We start from the raw sequence: 22,528 nt of genomic DNA on the forward strand, positions 1-22,528 counted from the left end.
AAGAGGAGTCTTCAGATTACCTGTCATAGATGTGGAATACGTCGGAGGAACCAATCCCCTCGAAGCTTTTTTTTTCGTTTAGAAGAGGAGAGGAATAGCCTGGCTGGCCGGCGGTTTCTCTTTAAGAATGTCCTCCACAAAGTCAGCCTCAGGAACAGCTTCATCGGTGGCGATTTCGAAATGTTCTGCTGCTTTGCGCAACATGGCGTTAAAGATCATTTGATCGGCCACTGGAGAGGGATGTCTAGTGTGAGGGGTCTGGGGGGTGGGGGGGAATCAAAAAACAAGGCATCAGGATCTGGAGCAGGATTTGGAGACTGCCAAGGCTGACGGTCACCCATATCCGGGGTTTCCCCCCCACCCCTCTATCGGGTCATACATGTCCTCAGTGTCAATGAAATGATCATCATCACCCTGAGTGTCTGCAGGAACCTCCTCCTCAGTGAGGTCTTAAGTGTACACATCTTCCTCCTGAGAGGGATCAAAAAGTCTTGGAAATGTAGCCACAGGGTTCAAAAGGCCTTCTTCCAGTGGTCTTTTGGGGGTGGATTGCTCGGAGAGGGTTACAAACTTATCAAGCCTCTCCATACAATTCTCAAATTTTTCCCTCGTCCAAACAGAAGACCTAGAGGGGTCTAGAGGTGGAAAGAGCTCTTGAATACGATCCTCCCGACGCCAAACATCGAGATTTGGGTCTCAACACCGAAGAAATACCTTCTTCGCCTTCCAAAAACTCTTCCCGGGGGACCGACAGAGGCTGCGTGGCCCTGTGCTTCTCCTTGGGCTTGGCGGGGGGTTCCGGTATTTCCATAAGCCTATCCTTGGATTCCGACAAATCCTTCAGCTTTCTCGTGGGCGTCAGCGAATCCCTTGACGGACGCTACTGAGCATCGGCCGAAACAATTCTCGCAATGCTTTCGGTAACGTCCTCTGCAGTAGGGAGACGCGTAGCCTGGGCCTGCGGTTGTACAGTCAGCAGACGCCTTCTTACGATGAGTCTCGATGGTTCTTGGAATATTGGGGGTAGCGCCCTTCAATTTAGAGTGCCCGGTCGCTAGGTGTATCTGCGGGGAGGGCTGCCGATCGCGACGGTCGGCACAGCTGAAACTTCCGGTGTGCCTGTTAGCCCTGTGGTGGTCTCCGACTTTGTCGAAGACTGGCTGGGGGTTGTGCGTTTAGTGAGTTGCGAGTGTTCGTCTTCGTCAGTCTCCATAGCAGTGCCTGAACCGTGCCTGGCGGGGCCGGGGATAGACGCAGAGCGGGAGTGCTCCGCCGAAAGGTCAACGGCCTCCGAGTCAGAGGCCGGCTCGTCACTGATGCCCTCAACGCACTTGGCGGTTGGAGGAGAACTTGACTCGCCTTCGTCATCCCGTAGGCCGTCAACCGCTTGACATGGCGCTCATTCAAGGTCTTCGGACGGAGGAGCTTGCAAGCCGCACAACCTTTTTCGTCGTGATCGAGGGGCAAGCAACAGTTACACCGTTGATGCTCATCTTTCTAAGGAAATTTGCCCTTGCAAATGGGGCAAAACCTAAATGGAGTCCTCTCCATGGCTGAGGATAGGGAAAGTGACGAAGACCAGAGAGGAAAGAGGAAGGAAAGGCATTCTCAGATTTTACAGAAATGTCGACCCCTGACTGGATCACCGTCCGAAGGTCCGTGGAGGTTTCGGCAGAGATCTGGAACAGCCGTCGATAGGAAGGACAGTCAGGGAGATCTTGAATAATAATATGTTCGACAATGGGTCGATGGAAAAATTAAAAATGTCTCTGGACAAGCTCTGCCTAGTATGTTGGGCGGAAAAAAACAATCTGAGGGACCTCGACGTGTGAGGGATTTTGAGTACACTACACGTCACGTTAGGGATATTGTTACAGGCATGCCAATGTCGACTTCCCCTTTCAATTCTCGAAAAGGCCAGATGCAATACTCTACAGTGACCACTGGATGTTGGACTACATGCACAGCATGTGATTCTAAGCAGATCAACAAGCATCAGAAATCCAATTACAGGTGCTTCTGAAATCAGGGAAACCCAGATAGAGATAAGCAGTAACTCTTGTAACTTATTTTTCGATGGCACACATCTAACACAAGGTAAGTAAAACCCACAATTTTTTTTACCTCACAATGAAGGGGAAAGTAAAACACAATGTTACACTTTACTGAATGACTCAGTTATTCTAGGTAGGCAACAACCTAATGCAGATTTATTCTGGACATGCTAGTAGCAAGTCAGGAGAAGAAAGGCCCAGGTAGGGAACACTGATACAATTATCCTCAAAGGACTAATCTGGTGATACCAACAGTTGGAGGACAATCATACAATTACCCTGCAGGAACAATCTGGTGAAAAACACTTTACTTTTGGGAAGAGGCACAACCTAATCACAGGAGAGTAAAATACCTTCACATCTACTTTCTATTAGACTGGCAAAACAGTTGCTAAGGAAGAAAATATGTTAACCATACTTTTAAGAATAGTGCATCACACATCCAAGGTAAGTAAGAACTTTTGTAACTGTTGACTCTTGGAGTTACGGTTACCAACCAACTCTTTATAAGTAAGTAACTTTTAAACACTTCTTTTCTAGTCTTTCCCTTATTCTTGGAGCAGGAGTGTTCTCAGTGGCAGAAGGGGGGGTGGGGTCACTAGGACGTTAGGAAGACTGGGCAAACAGGTGAGTACTTCACTTTAGAGTTAGAAGAGGGTCCAGGGGCTTCGCAGAAGACACCCTAGCAGGATTCTAGCAGTGGGACTGGGTGCACTGGATGAGAGGCCTCCCCATCACAGAAAACACCCCAGAGCTACACAGAAATCCTAAGAGATTAAGGAAAGTACACACCCAAGCCAACACAGTACCTCAGCATTGAAGATTTTGCAGCAGGACGACTCAGGGTCTGCAGCCAAATACCTGGTCAGTGGATTCCTTGTTGTGGTGACTGAAAACAAGACCTTAGAAGGAACTTTGCAGCAGGGATCAATGAAGGCTCTAGGCAAGGTTTCCCTCGCAGCTGAATGCAGTTCTGTGGATTTGGCGCCTTTTCAAGGAGCACAGAAGATAGAAAATCGCGGTTGAGTTCTCGTCATTACAAAGGTCCAGCATTCTGCTGAGGGGACTCTTTGGACTCGATTCATGTCTCTGGAGATCCACCAGGATGTCCACAAAGTTTCAGCAAGATTCGGAAGACTGTGCACCGCACAATGGCTTGAGGTCCCAGGGTATTGGGGTATTGCAGCAACGCAAGTTCGCACAAAGCGTGGGATGGCTCAAAATGCAGGTCTTCGTGGGTCCCACCAGGCTCTGGGTTGTCGTTTTCAGAGTCCCCAGGTCAAGTGGAAGGAAGGGCTACAGCAGGCTCCAGTTACAGAGCAGGCTCTCCGGTCTCTGGAAATCGTTTCAGCCGCTTCTCCATCTTCCTCTTCGGTTTTCGGTTCCAGTGATCTACTTTTCTTCAGATTCCAGGTTTGCAGTATTTATCAGGATCTACAGCACAACCTCTGCATTCTCCCCCCACATTTCACAAGAAGGGGCGGTCTGGTTGTCCAATCAGGACAGCCAGCCCCCCACTGGGATTTGTGCTCATTCAGGCAAGGCATAAGAAAGGGCTGGGGAGGTTTGGACTCCTCCCTCGCTTCCTGCCCTCACAGACCGACAGGAGCTTAGGCGGGGAGTCCCACCGAAGTTAAAAATCACACAAAGGAATTTCCCGCCCTGGATGTCAGGGGAAGGAACAAGAAACAAACACCATTTTTTTTAGACATGTGTCTCACACTTACTCTCTGTATTTATTGTATACACCTATCTGCCTTGCCTGTCGTTCACGCATACAGCGTTGTAACCATAGCTGTATTTGTTATACTGTCTACTATGTAACCTAAGCTTAACAACCCTCTTTATGCCTTCGCGCCCGTATACCTGTGGGTCTGGTGCGCAATATAAATAATAAAACAAAACGGCAAAAAAAGAAGACCGGGGCCATTTTGGTAACCTGAGCAGCCTTAGGTGCCTTTACTGCAGCTCTGAACACAGCCCGCGGTAAAGGTGCACCAAATTAATACAAGGTATCACTATCACCAGCCATTGAAACTAAGCTTGTCCCCGTTATAGAATTGTTAGTTTTAGCGTGAAAGGGGATACATTGCATCTCCCCAGCAATCCACATATGGTGGAGTATGATGATTTCACAGAATAAAATGTAAAAAGGGATCCAAAGATCCTTTCTACCGTTGGGAACTGTATTTCTCTCACGGTTAGCAAAAGAAAGTTAAAAGGGAAGCCCGTAGGGTAACCCAGCAACAACAGGCACTTATTGCCAATACGATGTTAAAGAGGTTAACTTTAAAACGACACTATGGAGAGTCTTAAGAATGAAACCCATAAAAAGAGTTAAAGATTCTTTGAGTGTGGAAAAAGGTTCCCACTCACTGAGGTATTAAGGAAAACTATCCCACTATTAAAAAAAAAAAGTTCTGGGGTTGACCCAGGTTAGGAAGATGTACAAGTTCTGTGAAAATCTTACCCAACATGAGGCAATGCCAAAGTGAAGGACCTTGAACTGATAGTGTATGTCCTCTATCATGAACCTTCGGAATATCCTGTGTGCCGGCAACATTGAAATATGAAAGTATGCATCTTTCATGTCCAATGTTGCCACGTAATCGCCCTGCGTCAGAGGAATTACCTCTTGCAGCGTTACCATACAAAACTTCTGAGGTTTGACAAATTTGTTCACTGGGCGCAAGTCTAGCACAGGGCGCATGGTGAGATCCTTTTTGGGTAAAAGGAAGTTCATCGACTAAAAACCCTTGTTTACCTGTAGAAGAGGGACGACTTCAATAGCGGCCTTTTCCTGCAGGATCTCAACATCTTGCAGCAGGATCCTCAGGTGTTCTGGTGTTAGGCGTCTTGATCTCTTCGGTCGGAATCGAGGCGGTCGGTTGAACTCTATGCAGTAACCGTGCGCGATGGTTTTGAGCACCCACTGGTCTGTTGTAATCCCCTCCAATGCGTGCAGGAATGATGTTATACATCCCCCGACCAGGGAGCTATGGGAGGGGACCCGGTTCTTAAAGTCACTTCTGACTGGAGGCCGGGGAGCTTCTGGGGGTGGAATTACAACCCCTTCCATTCCCACAGCTTTGTTCCCCTAGGTGGATAGGGGGTAGAGGAGGCAGACCCCTGTCCTGAGGACCAATTGTTCCCGGAACCATATTGGTTGTGAGGGGAGCGAGAGTAGGACTGCCCACGAAAGAAGCGGCAAGAACCTCCCCCTCTCTGTTGAAAGGGACTGAGTAATTTGGTTCCAAGTTTTCAAAGTCTTGTGTTCCTTTTTTGCTGTTTCCAGCACCTCATCAACAGCCTTGCCGAACAGGTTGGATTCCCCCACTGGCTTGTTGATTAATGACACCAGAATCTCTGATTTGAAACCGAGTTCTTCAACCAGGCATGACGTTTTAGCAGCACCCTGGGCTAAAGTCCTTCCTGCCATCTCTGCAGCGCCTAAAGTATTCTTGAGAATGTTGTGGTTCACCTGCTTACCCTCAGATACAATTGCAAGCAGGCGAGTACGCACCGGTTCAGCGACATCCTGTAGGCCCTTCCGCAGCAGGTTCCATTGACCATCCGAATAGCTGGCCAACAGCGTTGTGTTGTTGGCTATGCGGGTGGAGTATGCTGCCGTAGTAGTGATTCCCTTTGCCAGAGCATATAATTTCTTACATTCTTTGTCAGGCGGTGCCTCGCCTGTGGACAAGGGGACACCTGCCCTCTTCCTTGTTATCGTGACCAGAGAATCCTGGGTGGCATGCTCCCTAATATAAAGAGGGTCAGTAGGGGAAGGGCGAAACAGCTTTTCCACCCATTGGTTAACAACCCTGGTTTATGAGGGCGTTAATAATGAAGGGGCAATGCGTCGCTTAATGGAATTAAGTAATGGGATAGCCTGGCTGGCAGGAGGCTTCTCCTTTAAAATGTCTTCAACAAAATCTGAATCTGGCACTGCCTCCTGTGTGGCAATTTGGAAATGTTCTGCTGCTCTCTTTAGGATGCCGGCAATCACCATCTGGTCATCAACAGGTCGATGCCTGACGTAATGGTGGGAAGGGGGACAAGTCCATACATAAGGTGTCAGGGTCCGGGGTACGGGAAGGGGACATCCAAGGTGGGTTATCTACCGGTTGGTTCCCCCTTCTGCCCCCATTCCTGGGCCTGAGTGCGTGAACTTGGAGTGAGAATGAGGAAAGAGGGAGGTGTGCAACCAAGCGACTGGGTACCTTCGTGGCTTGGGATTGCAAAGATGCTGGTCCCCCTCATAGTGTTCCTCCTGCTGATCTTCTGTGTGTGCCAGTTAAGTGTTCGCTGTTGTGCAAAGGCGGTTCCTAGTAGTGATATGATATGGCATTTATAATGCACCTATACACAAGTGTTTCAAGGTGCGACGAGGCAAGGGAGGGGGAACAGAGGGACGAGAGAACGATCCTACTAGGCCAGGTATCATTCAGATTGCGCAAGTGCATAGGAAGGGGGAAGGGAAGAGTGCGAGGGAGGGGACATTGCAGTAAAAGGATAATAGAATAAATAACAATAAGTAAAGTACGGCCAGCAGCTGGCAAATGCAAGGGTAAAAGGTAAGTGCAGGCATCAAGTGTCAAGTGCTGGTAAGGGGACTGTAGGGATACAGAAAAAATAGTCCCCAAGTGCGGGGTTGCAAGGAAGGCAGTGCAGGTGTGCAACTGGCGGGGTAGGGGTCCTGGGCCTTAGATCAGAGGGTGGCCACGTAGCCATGCAAGGTCAGTTTCAGCCAGGAAATCAGCTGGGGAGAGGAGGCGAGCAAGCAGAAGCAAGTTTCAGGGGGGCAGGAAGGCTGTTCCAGAGGGAGGCCCCAGCCGAAGAAAGATCTACCACCAACTCCTTGCTTGGACAAGCGACTGACCTGGAGGGAGTTTGAGGCAGAAGAGCGAAGAGCTCGAGAAGGAAAATATTTAGGAAGAGAGAGTTGAAAGTATTGAGGCCCCAGGCCCCAGAAGGCCTTGTGGACAATGCAGAGGGTTTTTGAACTTAATCCTTGCAGCCACTGGGAGCCAGTGCAGAGATTTCAGTCCTGGAGAGATACGATCCCTGGGGTTGAGGCCAAGGAAAAGTCTCGCAGTCCTGTTCTGGATGAGTTGCGTAGGGCGTAAGCGGGCAGATTTAGAAAAAGGCTGTTGCAATAGTCCAGCCTAGAGAGAACCAAAGCTCTGGAGACAGTGAGTTCCTGGGGGAAGGAGAGGAAAGGAAGAAACCCCTGAGGAGGTGCAGCTGGTAGTGTGACTTCTTAGAGACGATGGAGATGTGAGGAGAGAAGGAGAGAGTGGAGTCGAAGTTGACCCCAAGGTTTTTTGCCTAACAGGTGGGCGGAGGAAGAGGGCCGAGAGAGGCCGGCCAAAGAGTGACAGGAAAGGAGGGTGTGGGTGTGCCGATGAGGAGAAGCTCAGTCTTACTGGCATTAAGGCAGAGATCATTGGCGGCACACCACTCCTGGATGGCGGAAAGGCAGTCATATGAGAGAGGAAGAAGAGGTGGCTGAGGGTAGCCTGCAAATGAGCAGAGTCATCCGCATAGCACTGGAAGTTGGGGCAGAGCACGGCAATGCAGTAGGCAAGAAGTGCCAGGTATTGGTTGAACAGCCAGGGAGAGAGGTAAGACCCCTGGGGGACACCACAGTTAGAGATGGAGATAGAGGAGAGGAAGGACGGTGATGATGGTGACTATTGGTACTAAAAATAGCAATAATAAAAAGGTCTCATGATAATAGGGAAGTACAAACGGGTGAAAGAGATGAGCCCAAATATTGTATGGTGGCAATATACAACACAGGGGATAAGGTAGATAACTTCTATCACACTACCATTCAGCAACCCCAGGATCTCAAAAATTATAAAGAAATGTGGGTCGACCTGGATGGGGGATGTATTTATATGACCAGCACTCCTGAGGTATATGCACAGCGTGGAGAGAGCTTGAGAAGCCTGTGTAGAGCATGGATGCCAATAGAAGGTACCCGCGCCTGGGACAAAGCAGTCAGGAGGGCTGAAGAACGTAGACGTGCTTGGGGGAGGGTATTCGTTGCTTTATGAGTAACGAAAGCGGGGAATGTTGGGGGAGAGGTGGTCTTTTCACACACCCCTCTCCATTCCTACAGTAAATAAGAACATGTGTGAGTAAAAAAGGGGGGGGAGGGAGAGAGAGACGCCCCACCCCAGGACGACCATCCACAAACTAATATAGTAATCAAACAAATAACCAAGCCTTTATCGAGGCCCAACGACTCCATTTTGTGCTACACCACCCGCCAACTTTTACTAGGCCCGGGAATGATCTCTATGTAACCACAGCTCTCCCATCCTCAGCGCCTTGCAGACAGCCCAAGCCGCCACCACCACCACCCCGTCAGTTCAGCGCGAGCCTTGTTCTCACAGAAGTCCAGCCATTTATTGTTGCAACGTTTAGTATCACTTCGTGCCAGATGAGTTCATTGCCCTGTGTGAGACCTAACCAGGCCCCAGCTCATGTGCCCATCCATCTCCACTAACCTGACCAGGCCCCCTTAACCCCCACCTCGCCAGGCCATGGTCCACCAGTCCCTCGCCCCCATACTCTGATACAGATTCACATCTGGCCCCCTTCACAGACCATTCCAGGACACCCACCCTAGAGTTAATTATTCACACCAATATATTCTCCCCACATGTCTTTTCGTATGAGGCATCAAACAGCCCAGGATACACCTGGGAACGGGGTCCCAGAACCAATAAACCCCTCCCTCCCCCCCTGAGTACAGGGGTTAGAATGTCAGCAAATCTACCAGTGGTGTCCGAATACCCCCATTTATGGAACAATTGTTATGTTCATTATTCTTTCACTGTCAGTTCGTTTCGTTAGATATGTAACATTTCTAACCTGACCTTCACTGCAGAGATGAGCCCAGCTGACCCACGTGCCACCAGACTAACTCGGAAGCAGCGGCCAATCGCAGCCTGGCATCTCCTATAGAACAAACTGTGCCACATGACCCCTCCAATACGCACCCCGAATTTGTACCCTTTGTGATGTCGTATTTGCTGACGATTCTTACCCTTCTAATGTGCTGCCCGTGTTTTGTTTGGCAGAGTGCTCTCGGGCAGCAGAGTGCTTTGCTTGCAATTTATATCTTAAATAAATTTGTTTTACTTGCAATTCATTTCCTGGTCTCATTCCCTCGTGGGGTTTGTACATTATTTGGTCTATTGGATATTACATGCATTGTTTAGTGTGAGCCTTCATCCTCTTTACACCCAAGGAACCCACTGAACTTGATCCTGGCGGCTATGGCATTGAGGAATATGGGTCCCGGTCAGGCTTTAGAGTGAACCACCAGAAGTCGTTCCCATTTCCTTTTGCCGGTGAGGGATTGAGGGATGTGGAGGCACTTCGGTGTTTGGGGATGGAAATTCAGGTGGAGAGCATTCGATATTTGGGTGTCAACATCACAACGGCCATGGGGGACCTTAGTGGGGCTAACTCCCCCCCTCTACTGAGCAAACTGTACAGTGAAATGGGTGAATGGGGGAAAAAACATTGTGGCTGTGGCGGCTGAATGCTTTGAAAATGAACTTTCTCCCAAGGATATTGTACCTGTTCCAAATGTTACCAGTGAAGGTCCCAGAGGAGCTTCTGTAGGAGGCCATGGGCTGCATGCTTCGCTTTCTCTGGCAGGGACAGAAGCCTAGAATGTCCATACGACACATTGGTGCTACTGAAGGAACAGGGTGGGGTGGATTTACCCGATTTAGCCCTTTATTAGAAGGCCTCTGAATTGAGGGCAATGGTGCAGCACCTTCGGGAAGATTTGGACAAAATGTGGGTCTTTTTGGAGAACCAACACTTGCGACCCGCCACAGTGGGTGAGTGGCTGTGGGTCCCATGGGACAGGGTCCCTAGGAGAATCAGGGAGCACCCGATACTAGGGGTCCAATGGGAGCAATGGAGACGGGGGGCTGGAATGAAAGGTGTCACCTCCTGGGCCTCAATGAGCCACATCTGGGCTGCACTGATGAGGGACAATATTCCCGAGCCTGAGAGGTACCAAAGATGGTTTGAAGCAGGGCTGGACAGGGTGGGTCATTTATGGTCAGAAGGGCACTTTATAGTGATCCAAGATCTTGAGACGGCTCTGAATGTGGGCTCGCTCCCGGTTTTTCTTTACCCGAGATTGAAAGGTGTGCTCACTGCAGAGAAATTGAGGGATCTCATCCCTATGGAAAAGATCCTGGATACCCACACGGATATGAAGGAACCTATCTCTTTACTATATGGAGCGTTGGTGGGGGTGAGGGAGAATGTAGTGGAGGGACCCCAACAGGTGGGAGAGGGGCCTGGGATGGGAATTGGACGACAACCTATGGAGGTTGATGTGCAGGAGGGCCTTCAAAATCTCAGTGGACTGCCAATTTACACTTCATAGAGTTAAGTTGCTACACAGATGGCAATACGACCCAGTGAGGTTCTCTAAAATGTTCCCAGAAGTGAGTCCCCAATGGTGGCACGGATGCAGGGAGAGGGCGGCCTTCTGGCACAGTTGGTGGGGGTGTCGAGAGGTCCAGGTCTTTTGGCAGAAATCCTGGGTTGGATTAAGGAGGTGGAAGGGGTGACAAGGGGAATGGACCCAATGTTGATACTTTTTGGCCTGGAGAGAGAGAAGGCGATTATTGGAGAATGCTGCAGCATGTGGTGTACTTCTTGCTGCTCGGGGCAAGGGCTTTCTTGGCTAGACACTGGAAAAGGACACCCCCCCCCCCTTCCCCGAGGATGGAGGAATGGGTTGCGAAAGGACATATACCTCGAAGATCAAGGCTGCATTACATGGGGGAAGAGCAGCGACAGAATGTGAATGGTCGAAGTTCCTTGATACTTACAGAGGCTCAGGTGCGGGACAAGAGGTACTCAAGAGTATGGTGCCCTACTCCTAAGAGTGCATACGTTTCATGCTCTCTGTGCGCCACGTGGCAGTTGTTTAATGTTGCATGACTTGTTGACTTTATGGGAACCTAAGATTCATTGGAGGTGGAACAGATGAGGTTTTGTTTTTCCAACTATATACAATTGTTCTTGTAATTGTTGGTCTTCCTTGCCTTTTTCTGTGGTTCCTGCTTTGTCAAAACCAATAAAAAGGTCATTTACAAAAAACAAACAAAAAGTCGAAAAAGCCAAAAGTAGATGTCGTTTTTCCGGGAACTTTCCATTAGATGAAACATTTTCAAATAAATCACATACATCCGATGCAATTGATCATTGTTCGGTTGCACTCTGTGTGCCCTTCCACTTCAACAAGAGCTATCTTTTTAACCAACAGAATGAGCATTGTTCTACTCAGTCACCTTCCACTATCTCCAACAATCGGAAACATTTCAAGTTACTATTTTTCACCACCACTTCATCACACAGGGCACGTCAATTCCAGTGTCAATTAACAGTTAATTACTGGCTTCACGTTTCAGTCTCTAAAGAGCGACATGCTGTAGGACGAACGCCCCCTCACGAGCTAAAACTGAAAGTAGGTGCTGCAATTATGCTAAGCAATCTTATGCCATAATGGTGACTATGCAAGGTTGACAATTACGTATCTACAAATTTAAAAGAAGACAGTTTCCTACATGTTTAAACCTTTCCAATGACAATAAGTCACAGGGACCTACGCCCCCTTCCTCGAGCAATCAGTGGTAATTCCGATATGTAAGAAGGGGGACAGAAGTGACCCTATGAAATACCAGCCGATATTGACCTTTAAGATATGCTAGAACGGCGTATGTTATGCCCGGAACAGCTAGCTGGTACACAGTATTTATAGGTGTCCTGTCATTTTATCGAATGTAAAAGTTTTGCAAGGCAAACGCCATTCTTTCGAATGACAATTTCTTTGAAAACATGTAAAAAAAGTGCCGTCGACATGGGTTAGGGTTGGGGGGTGGGAGGGTGTCGTGGGGGTTGGGGGTCCCCCCCCCAATATACACTAAAACTTTGAAACGTTACATGGAGCTGTCCAGTGCTGAAATTAAAGCACTGGACATCTCATCTAACATTTCAACGTTACAAAAAAAAAAAGCATGGAAATGCTACTTTTAACATGTAAAAGTGCATTTCAATTGAAACCAGTCCATGACTATTGTCGACTGATTGGTTTCAAAAGAAATGCACTTTGCATGTTAAATATAGCACGTCACAGCTTTCGTTTTTCAAAAGTGGAAAAACATGCAAATGATGGGAATATATAAAAATATATCTTCAATAGATAAATGGGGGAAATACATTTGACTCACATTTCTTAGATATAGCAATCAAACAGTAATTAAAAATGTACTAGCATAAGGAGGAGACCAGCAAGTCCATGTGGCAATACACCCGATTGCTGTTCCATCAGTTTTTTAAATTAACTTAAAAATTGTATTGTCCTGTTGAAAAAGGCGAAAAATGTACACAAAGAAAAAAATGAGTAATAGGTGAAAAAATTGCAAATAGCCAGGTGGTTCTAATGTGTAAGAATAAAATACTACTCGTTAACATACCTTCGACACAAATAAATTTGTTTCGCCATTCCACACGATCTGGTCTTGGTAGTACTTTGGCTTCACGAACTGAAATCATATGCTTGGTCCAGCTAAAATAGAATTATTTTAAGAAACAATTTTATGCTGCATAACAAGTTATGATGTATACATATTTTAGATACAAATTGAAATGAACCATAGCACAATACTAGAGCACTATTATGTGCACCACTATGTTCTGCATCATTTTCAAAATCACAAGGCACAATACCCCATTTCACAAAAATAATTGCTCGTTACAGTTGGTCATTTTCATGTCTTGTTTGGAGATGAACAATTGAAACCTACTTTTCATCAGTGTGTTTGGCAGAACATAAAATCAATCTAGTCATTTCCATACGAAAGATCATCAATATTATGGTAAAAACTTCAACCTGCAAAGTTAATGGTTGCATATGTGTTAGGGGGAATTCTCAAAAATGTGCCGATTTCCTTCTACCTTAGAGACCCCCCAGCTCTTTTGCGGGACTTCAGGACTTTTCATTTCTAACCTGGAGAGAGTGAGCCCCTTTTCTAACTCGCTCATGTATTGTTATCGTGATTTAGACACTGTTTCTTTTAACTTTGGAGTCTGACAAAATCCATAGGCATCATCTTTTACATTGTGACACACAGCACCTTCAATGCAGTGGCACATGGTAGTCTTAGATTTCCCAAAGGTTTAAATACCTTCTCTTGGTGAAACTGTTGGCAAGATTAGTAAAGTGAAATTGACTTCACTAACATTTTATAACTTTCGAGATCCAGCACACACTATCTTACCATAGGTTGCTGGAGGGGTTACTTAGTATCCCCTAAGTCTAGTTTCTCATGCAACATTTTTATTTTACCCTTTCTGCAATTAAAGGCTGGTGGCAGTGGTTTACTTTTTACTACCATTGTGTTTTTACCACTGGCTGCGTTCGCAGCCACAGTAAGGCACCCATTGGTGCCCATTTTGCTAAAATGGCCCCAGTCTTCTTTTTTCGCCATTTCTTGTTGGAAAGGTCCTTCTTGAGATTTACTCTGCCTGCCAAATCAGGTTTGGTCCTTTTGTTTGTTTGGTCTTTGGCGGGATTCAAGAGCGAAGCTCGCCTCTGGCTCCAGTATGTCTGGCAGGGGCAGGAAATGAGGCAGTTGCCCGAAACTCCCAGTGCTTAATCCCCTTGGTTACAGGAATGCACCCTAAGGTGAATGGCTGGGTGGCTATCCCAGGACAGCCACCCTGCTTTGTGATTGACAGCTAGGCTGGAATTAATGGGAGAAACCTGCATAAAAGGCAAATCTTTTTGGCTTGGAAGGCAGAGTCAACCACTGTACGAAGGAATCCGAAGAAGAACTTGGAAGAGATGCTGCTGCAACTCCTGGACCGTTGGTTTGCCCAGTGAAGCCCTTCTGCTGTGCTGAAGCTCTGAATTCGCCTCGACTAGAGAAGCCCTGCAAGGATGACTTCTCCCTTTGAGTTGGTGGGACCAATCTACTCCATAAGCCCGTCTGGACATCCTCTCGGAGTTGGCTGTACGTCCACTGCTGCTGCTGGAACCGAAGTGCCAGGGAGAGGAACACCAGATTGTGTGCGTTGCTTTTAAGTTGGACCCGAGCGCTAGGAAGATCCTGCAGAATTCCCTGATGCAGGACTGACCAAGCCTGACCACCTCAACAGAGTGCTGGAGCCCAGATGAGAGGAAAGTCTGAAGTGGTATCCGAGAACTGTAGTGTTGCTTATTTGCTGTCAGAAGCGAGAACCTGAAACACAGAAGAACCGCTGAATTGAAGTTTGCCCATTGCTGCCGCTGACCTTCCCATTGCAGAGCAGGAGTCCCCAGACATCCTCCCTCGTGTCCCCATGACTGAGGCTCAGGAACAACAGGATCTGCAGAGCTGTACTGGAAAAGAAGCAAGCTGGAACCATTTCTTCTAACCAGAGGTACTGTAACATCTAAGAGAACTTACCTCTTGTTGTGTAGCCTTACTTGCTCTCAGTTGAGACCTGTCTTGGTTACCTTGCAGAGTTGCTAAAGCTTTTCCCCTCACAAGCCTCCCAGCTGGTGGTCCTTCAAGTGTTCCATTTTCTACAAACATTTCTAAAAACTTTGTGCGAGACTTTTTCCCTACCAACAAAGATCTTCAGCTCCCCTAGACATTGTGCAATTAACATTGGCTGTCCTGGCTCCCTGAGAGACTCCTCTTTACCTCTGACTTTGTGCTTTGGTCTTTCGCCCGGGAAAGGGTTAAATTTACTCTGCATTGGAAGGTCTCAAAAGTACTTACCCGTTTATGAATTGTTAACTTTTTTTATTCCTCTATTCTATCTTTTGCACCAAACTCAGTATTGCTCTAAATGTACCAGTGATAAATCAATGTCCACAGTGTCCTAGCTATTTAAGTCACCTGAGGGTGTAGGAAGTGTCTGTGTGCCATCCCCAATGGGTGTCATCTGATTTAGAGAAATGGAGTGTGTTTTGAAGTATATTTAAGTGTTACATGTTTTGCTCTCTTTCTGAAGAAGGCTTATATAACTGACTGTAAAATAAATTAATTGTTTTAACAAGAAAACTTGTGTATTTATTTGGGTAATTGTATTGTGAAACTGTCACAGCCCTACTGCTCACATTGACCGCTCTTGAGATAAACCTGGCTGCTCGACCACACCATCAACCTGTGTAGTTCAGACTTATACCAAAGGTTGGGTCCCTACTGCCACGAGGTCAAGGTTATTGTAGTGCACCCAAATAACACAATCTTGCCCAACAATGACAAAATGTACACTAAAATATTGGTGAGCCGGCTGAAAGACCCCCAGCCGAACTTGATCAGACCTGATAAATCAGGCTTTATTTCACTCCGACAGACTCACAATAGCCGTTGTGCATGCCACTTGTTGGAAAAAACTGCTATGACCCAAATACCAGCGCTCTTGGTGTCACTTGATGCCGAAAAAGTGTTTGACAAAGTCAAATGGCCTTTTCTGTTCCGTACGTTGGAACGTATGGGTTTCGGCGAATGATTTTTGCCGATGGTCTGAGCAAATTACTGTTCCCTGCAGATCAGAATAGCGATTAATGTAACTGACAACGTCGCTATACGACAAGGTACCAAACAGGGATGCCCCCTATCCCCATTACTTTCCGCCATGCATCTGGAACCCCTTTTAGTTCGGATAGGAGATTTACAACAAATGAAGGGGGAGGAACACAAAATAATGGTGTTTGCTGACGACATGCTTATATCAGTAATGGAACCAGAAATGTCTCTACTGGCGCCATTCATCGAATTGATTAAGTTTGGAGAGGTCTCGGGGCTTAATATGAACAGGTCAAAATCGGAAACCTTGAAGTTCTCAGCCAAGATACGGTGGAGCGCTTGCGGATCCCCACTATCGGTTGCAGAGAATGGTAGAAAGCACTTCAGGGAAGTCCTTACAAACACACTAGAACAAATATACAGGGCCAACTATCCACAACTACTCGCCAGGGTGAAAAAGGATTTGCAAAGGTTGAACCCACTAGCGATCTCCTGGATAGGGGGAATGATGGTGGTAAAAATGGTGATCTTACCAAGACTGTTGTACTACTTCCAAGCCCCCCCCCCCTCCTTCATGTCCCAAAAACCTTCTTTAACCCCCTTTGAAACTTATTACGGCATATATTTGGCAAAATAAACCAGCTAGGATAGCGATGTCCACTCATACTGCTGTAAGAGATCGGGGAGGAATGGGATTTTGGCATTTCTTTAAGTATTATGAGGTGGCACAAATCAAGGGCATAAAAGAATGGCTTGGAAGCATGGGGCAGAACATAAGGACCAGACAGGAGGGGGCAGTAGCAGGCACCCCCTGCCAGGGTTGGTATGGTTGAATCGAGATCAGACCCCTTAATGTAAAAATTAGTAAAATAGTGGGGACAGTAATCAAGCTATGGGACAAAGCAAATCAAGGAGGGAATGACTCACCAGCTCCCTCCCAGTTTCTTCTGCTGTTTCAGAATCCAGACTTCCTTCCGGGGTTGGAACCTAGGGCTTTCAAAGCCTGGGAGGATGCAGGGTGCATGATAGTCCGGGACATGTACCAAGGTCACGTCATTAGAACGTTCGAGGACTGTAAAAGGGATATGGGGTTGTGAGAGACTGATGGGTTTCACTACAATCATATGCGACATTGGTTATCCACCCTCTGGGATTATAGAGACGGCAGCGCGCCCACCCACTCCTTTTGAAAAGTACATTACAACACACTCTGGTGAAAGGAGAATAATAGAGTCTATATAAAATACTCAGCGAGGGGACTACAATTGTACAGTGGAAATAAATAATGGCAAGTCACGTTAGGTAGTCCCATACCAATAGAAAAATGAAACCCACTCTGGAAGGCGATACCCAAACTAACACGCTCCATTCAGACAAGCGAAATGTGGTACAAAATGATGTTCCAATGGCACTACACTCCCTAAGGACTGCACACAATGTAACCCACTACATCGGCCCAGTGCTGGAGAGGGTCCAGAATGGAAGGAGATTGGCAACACATATGGTGGAAATGCCCAATTATTAAAGCTTTTTGGGTAGGGATTCAGGAACAAGTGGATAAGATCTTTCCAGGCAAACGCCTTGAAGATGAAGGGATTTGGCTTTGCGGGATCCGAAACAGGCACTATCCAAAAGTCAAACAGTTTCATGTTATTACTTATGGTAGCGTTGTTAGTAGTGGCCCGGACATGGAAACAAAAACAAACGCCTACGAACTTGGACTGGTTACAGAAGGTATGGAGTTACAGAAGGTATGGAGTTTCATATCAATGGAATGGGCAACCAACACGGCCCAAAGGGACAAAGCAACCGTTAAACTTAACTGGGAGGAAGTGTTGAACTATCTACAGAGCGTCTATATGCTCCAATGGTGCCCTCATAAATAAGATTATGGATATTATGTGATCGGAACAAACATTTTAACATTAGGCCAGCTATGACAGCCTCCAAGGATGAGCAGGGGGAGGGGAGTTTGAAAAAAGGTGTTTTAAAAAAAATGTTTTGTTCCTCTAAACCAATCACTGTTCCTAGGTCATATTGCCCCATCCAATGACAGTTGTCTTCCTAAACTCCATCCCAGACGGTCATCTTCAGATTTGGTAAGCACGTAAAGTGGCAGTATGAACCAAGAAGAGCCACAGAGGGGAAGGAGGGAGGGTTTGCATATGATGCGTAGGACCTTGTGAAGGTGTGCATGGACCTCCACGTAGCAGCCCTGCAAATGTCAACCAGGGGCACACCAGAGAGCATTGCTGTTGTTGCTGGGATGGCTCTGGTGGAGTGGGCTCTTGGTCAGCCGGGTAGTGGCCTGATAGCCAGTCACTGACAGTGCATGATGCAGCCGGAGAGCCACCTGGAGATGGAAACCTTTGATAAGGCTTCACCAGTCCAAAGTTGATGAACAACAGAGTAGTCTTCCGAAAATTCTATGTACATGCTACGTAGAACCTCAGGGCACGAGCAACATCCTGCAAAGGCAAGGCCCTCTCCGCTGGTGACGACGGAGTCGGGACAAAGACCGGTAACACCAAAGGTTTGTTGAGGTGGAATTCAGATGGTACCTTTGGCATAAAGGTGGGGTGTACGGAGCACCACCTTTGAAGCGTGGAAAGACAAGTAAGGCTACTTGTACAACAGGGCCTGGCTCTCCACCCCCTTGCCCCCCTGCCGAGGTGATAGCCACAAGGAAAGCCGCCTTCCACAAGAGGAAATTGGGTGGGACTTGATGCATAGGTTCAAAAGAAGCTTCCATGAGCTTATTCAGTACTACATTAAGTTCCTGATCCGGGCCTGGAGCCTTCACTGGCGGAAAATTCCTGAAGTGCCCCTTGAGTAACTCCTTGACGAGTCTGCCACCACAGGGAGGGTCTACAGAGAGACCTGGTGTATAGACATGGATAGAATCTAGGGAGTAGTGTCTTACAAAAGTATGTACGAAAGCCCATGTGGCTGCTTCACAGATGTTACGAATAGGAACACCCCTCTGTAGGGCAGTAGAGGCAGCCATACCCCCTAGTAGAATGGGCCCGTAAGCCTACCGGAGGGTCCTTACCCCGCCAAGCGGTAACATTCAGAAATTGCCAAGATAATCCATCTAGACAAAGTCTGCTTAGTAACAGCTTGTCCCAAACGCCTTCCAGCGTATCGAATAAAGAGCCGATCGTCCACTCTGACCCGGGACATGCGTGAAATGTAGAAACTTAAAGCTCTCCTAGGATCCAACCTATGGAGCCTCTCCTCTTCCTTACCAGGATGCGAAGGAGGATAAAGGACGAACCCTAAGGACAACCCTGTCCTTATGAAACACCGTGAAGGGTGCTCAACAGAAAGTGCCTGCAACTCACTCACTCTGCAAGCGGAAGTGACCGCAACTAAATATACAGTTTTAAGGGTCAACAGTCTCAAAGGACAAGAATGTAAAGGCTCAAATGGAGCACCCATTAGGAATTTTAGAACAAGGTTCAAATCCCAACCGGGCACCTGGAAAGGTGACGGTGGAAACCCATTAGTGAGCCCTTTCAGAAACTCAGAAATTAAAGGAATTTTGAAACACGAACACCCCCTCAGACGAGCGCTTAAATATGGACAGCGCCACCAGGTAACCTCTAATGGTACCCGCTTGCAGGCACTTCTGGGCTAAAGAAAGCAAAAAGGACAAACACAGGAAAGTCACATGAAAAAGGATCCACATTCTTAACCCTGCACCAGTCGCAGAACTTTCTCCAACGGCAACGGTACAGGGACTTGGTTGCAGGCCGTCTGGCCGAAAGCAACACCTCCATCACGTCTTCAGGGAGGTCCCAATCCTTATACTTCAACCTTTCAGAAGTCAAGCGTGAAGGTTGAGGGATCTGACCTCTGGATGGAGAACCCGACCCCCCTCCCGTGAGAGCAGATCGTAGGGAAGACTGCGTGGAGGGCAGATGGACAAGTCGAGAAGGTCCGGGTACCACGTTCTCCGGGCCCATGCCGGAGCAATGAGGATCATCCGGGAACCGAACCTCCGTAACCTCTGCAGCACTTGCGGGATGACTGACTGGTGGAAACGCGTACAGCAGTGGGAAGGAACACTCCACCACAAACGTGTCCCCTAAGGCTCCTCTTGGAGGAAAATCCTGCGAGCAGAACCTTTTGCACTTCCGGTTGACACTGAAGGCAAAGAGATCCACTTGTGGGGTCCCCCAAAGGGGCGAAGATCTCCAGGAGAATCTCCTGAGCCAGCTCCCACTCCTGAGAGATCACGCTCTGCCTGCTCAGAGCGTCCACCGTCTCGTTTTCGTCTCCGGCCAGATGAACTGCCGAGATCGAAATTTCCTGCTGGATGGCCCAGAACCAGAGCTGCATTGCCTCCCTGCATAGAGGAAGTGACCCTGCCCCACCTTTTTGTTGAGGTAGGGCATGGCCATGGTGTTGTCAGTCAGAATCAGGACATTCTGTCCTCGCAGTGTCAGCAGAAAAGCCTTCAGGGCAAGCCTGACGGCCCTCAGCTTCAACAGATTGATATGGAGTCTGGACTCCGACGGAGACCAACGACAGCTGACAGTCAACTCGTTGGCATGAGCTCCCCATCCCGTGAGGGGTGCGTCCGTCACGATCGTCACCTCCGGCCAGGGTAGCCAAAACGGACCCCCCTACATCAGATTGCCTTTGACGGCCCACCACAGAAGGTCCTGGGCGACCGAGGGCGGCACCTGAACGGGGTCCGACATCCTGCCGAGGACTGACCACTGCATCTTGAGAGCCCACTGCAGAGATCTCATCAGCAGCCGAGCCTCTGGCACCAGAAGAATGCAGGATGCCATGAGGCATGGGCATGTTGAAACTTGTGCACCATCTGCAGATTGTGATGAGCCCTCACCTGGGGAGGGAAACACTGCCCCAGGGATGTGTCGAGCACTGCTCCGATGTACTGGAGCCGCTGTGTTGGCATCAAATGGGACTTCAAGTTGAGAGAGAAGCCCAGCCTGTGAAGGGAGTGGCAGGTGACTGACAGATGATCCAGGACTTGCTCCGGAGAGTGCGCCCTGATCAACCAATCGTCCAGGTTGGGGTAGAGGTGAATTCCCCCCCTTTCCTGAGACACGCTGCCACCACCACCACGAGCTTGGTGAAAACCTTTGGGGCGGAGGTCAATCCTAACGGCAGGACCCGAAACTGAAAGTGCGAGTCGCCAGCCGCGAACCTGAGGTACTTCTTGTGCTTGGGATGAATCGGCATATGAAAGTAACCGTCCTTGAGGTCGAGACACACCAACCAGTTGGCGAACTGCAGCGCTCAACGACTTCGCTGCAGCCTTCGAGGTCTGCAACCCCTCAAGGCTCTCGTCAGCCTTGTTGCCAAAAAGATGGTCACCATCAAAGGGCATGTTGAGAAGTCTGGCTTGTACATCCAGAAAACCCCGACTTCCGCAACCACGCAAATCTGCGCATTACGGTGCTCGCCGCCATGGACCGGCTGACGCAGTCTGCCACCTCCAGACCCGACTGAACGGATTCACACATGGCATCCATGCCATCCTGTACAAGGGCAAGAAAGCCATCTCGTTCCTCCCCTTCGGGAATATGTTCAGCTGCCAATGAAACAATTCCACAGTGTCAGAGTTGGCTGCTTTCAAAGCCATACCCCCTGAAAAAAAGTCTTTCTTCGCCCAACCGTCAAAAGTTTTTCGTCCCTGTCAGGAGTGATGGTAGGGTATGATGCCTGTTTCGCTGGGGCCGTAGCCGCCTGCACCACCAAACTCCGCCGAGTAGGGTGCATGGACAAGTAGCCGGGGTCGCCACTGGCTGGGTGGTACTTTTTCGGCAACGACTTCCCCACTGCCAGGAGACTTTCCGGAGAAGTCCAAGCCGCCGCCACCATTCGCGGCAAAGCCACATGGAATGGCAGTCAGTTGGTGGACCTTGGTCCAAGATATCTGTCAGGTCATCCTGCAGAAAATCGGACCACCCCAAGTACTCCATCACCCTCGACATCAGCCGCCTGTACGAAGAGTCAGCATGCGTACCAGGCTCAGGCCTGCCAAACTCAACCTCCGGAGAGGTATGAAGACCACTGGCGTCGTGCAAAGACTGACGCAAGTCTTCAATCTGGCTATGACCAGACAAAATCTCATCAGGGACCCCATCCGGAACCAAACCTTCCTCAGACCCTTCCTCCACCTCAGAAATATAATCCAGAGGCTGGAATAAATCCCTGGAAGAGGGCGCAGAAAAAGGCTCAAAGATAGGTCTCACCGACTTCTTCAGGGCCTTCCTCTGGGTTTCCACCGACACACAGGGTACCTCCGACAAAGCATCCTCGAAAGGCGTCGACAGAATCGGTGTCGACGACGAGCGTGGCGCCGATGGCTTCAACACAGGCCACGAGGGCGGAACCCTGAGCGTGTCTTTCGACTGCCTCAGCGCCAATGGCGTCGATGACTTCCTCGGAGGCGGAGCCTCGAAAGTCCCTCGACGGACATGGGGCAGATATCTTCTTCGAAGACCTCACAGCCTCCGACGGTCTCGAGGGCGTCGAGGACAGGGACCTGGAGTAGGCATGACTAGAGCGATCAACCTTGTCTGATCGGGACCTCCGAGGCGCCTGATGATCACGCCGACCACCCGATCCCGAAGGCATGCGAGCGGTGGCCCTAGTACGTTCCCTGCCGGCATCTTTCGAAGGCGCGGACGGAACGGAGCCCTGCAATTGAAAAATCACCATCTTCTCTGTGCGAAAGGCATCCCATTCTGCAGGAGTAGAGTGCTTGTTGGGACAAGCAACCCGCCGACGGGCGGTGTCCTCTGACAGGGAAGGCGACCAGTGACGGTGCTTCCGCGAGTGCCTCGAAGAGGAAGAGGAATAGCGGGACCCACTGCCGGATCGAGACCCACTGGACTTGCGCCGACGGTGCAGAGAGTC

The 22,528-nt window shown here is 48.7% G+C and overlaps 1 protein-coding gene across 1 annotated transcript in view; it reads right to left on the bottom strand.

Moving 5' to 3' along the window:
- TENT2 (terminal nucleotidyltransferase 2) overlaps positions 1-22,528 on the bottom strand; it is a 1,145,598-nt gene that overhangs the window by 115,706 nt on the left and 1,007,364 nt on the right. The window contains exon 12 of the mRNA XM_069627408.1: positions 12,584-12,675. Within this exon, the coding sequence (XP_069483509.1) occupies positions 12,584-12,675 (92 nt within the window). The remainder of the gene's footprint in view (positions 1-12,583; positions 12,676-22,528) is intronic.

This window comes from Ambystoma mexicanum, chromosome 6p (assembly GCF_040938575.1).
Source record: "Ambystoma mexicanum isolate Mex_15411 chromosome 6p, UKY_AmexF1_1, whole genome shotgun sequence".
Taxonomy (NCBI): Eukaryota; Metazoa; Chordata; class Amphibia; order Caudata; family Ambystomatidae; genus Ambystoma; species Ambystoma mexicanum.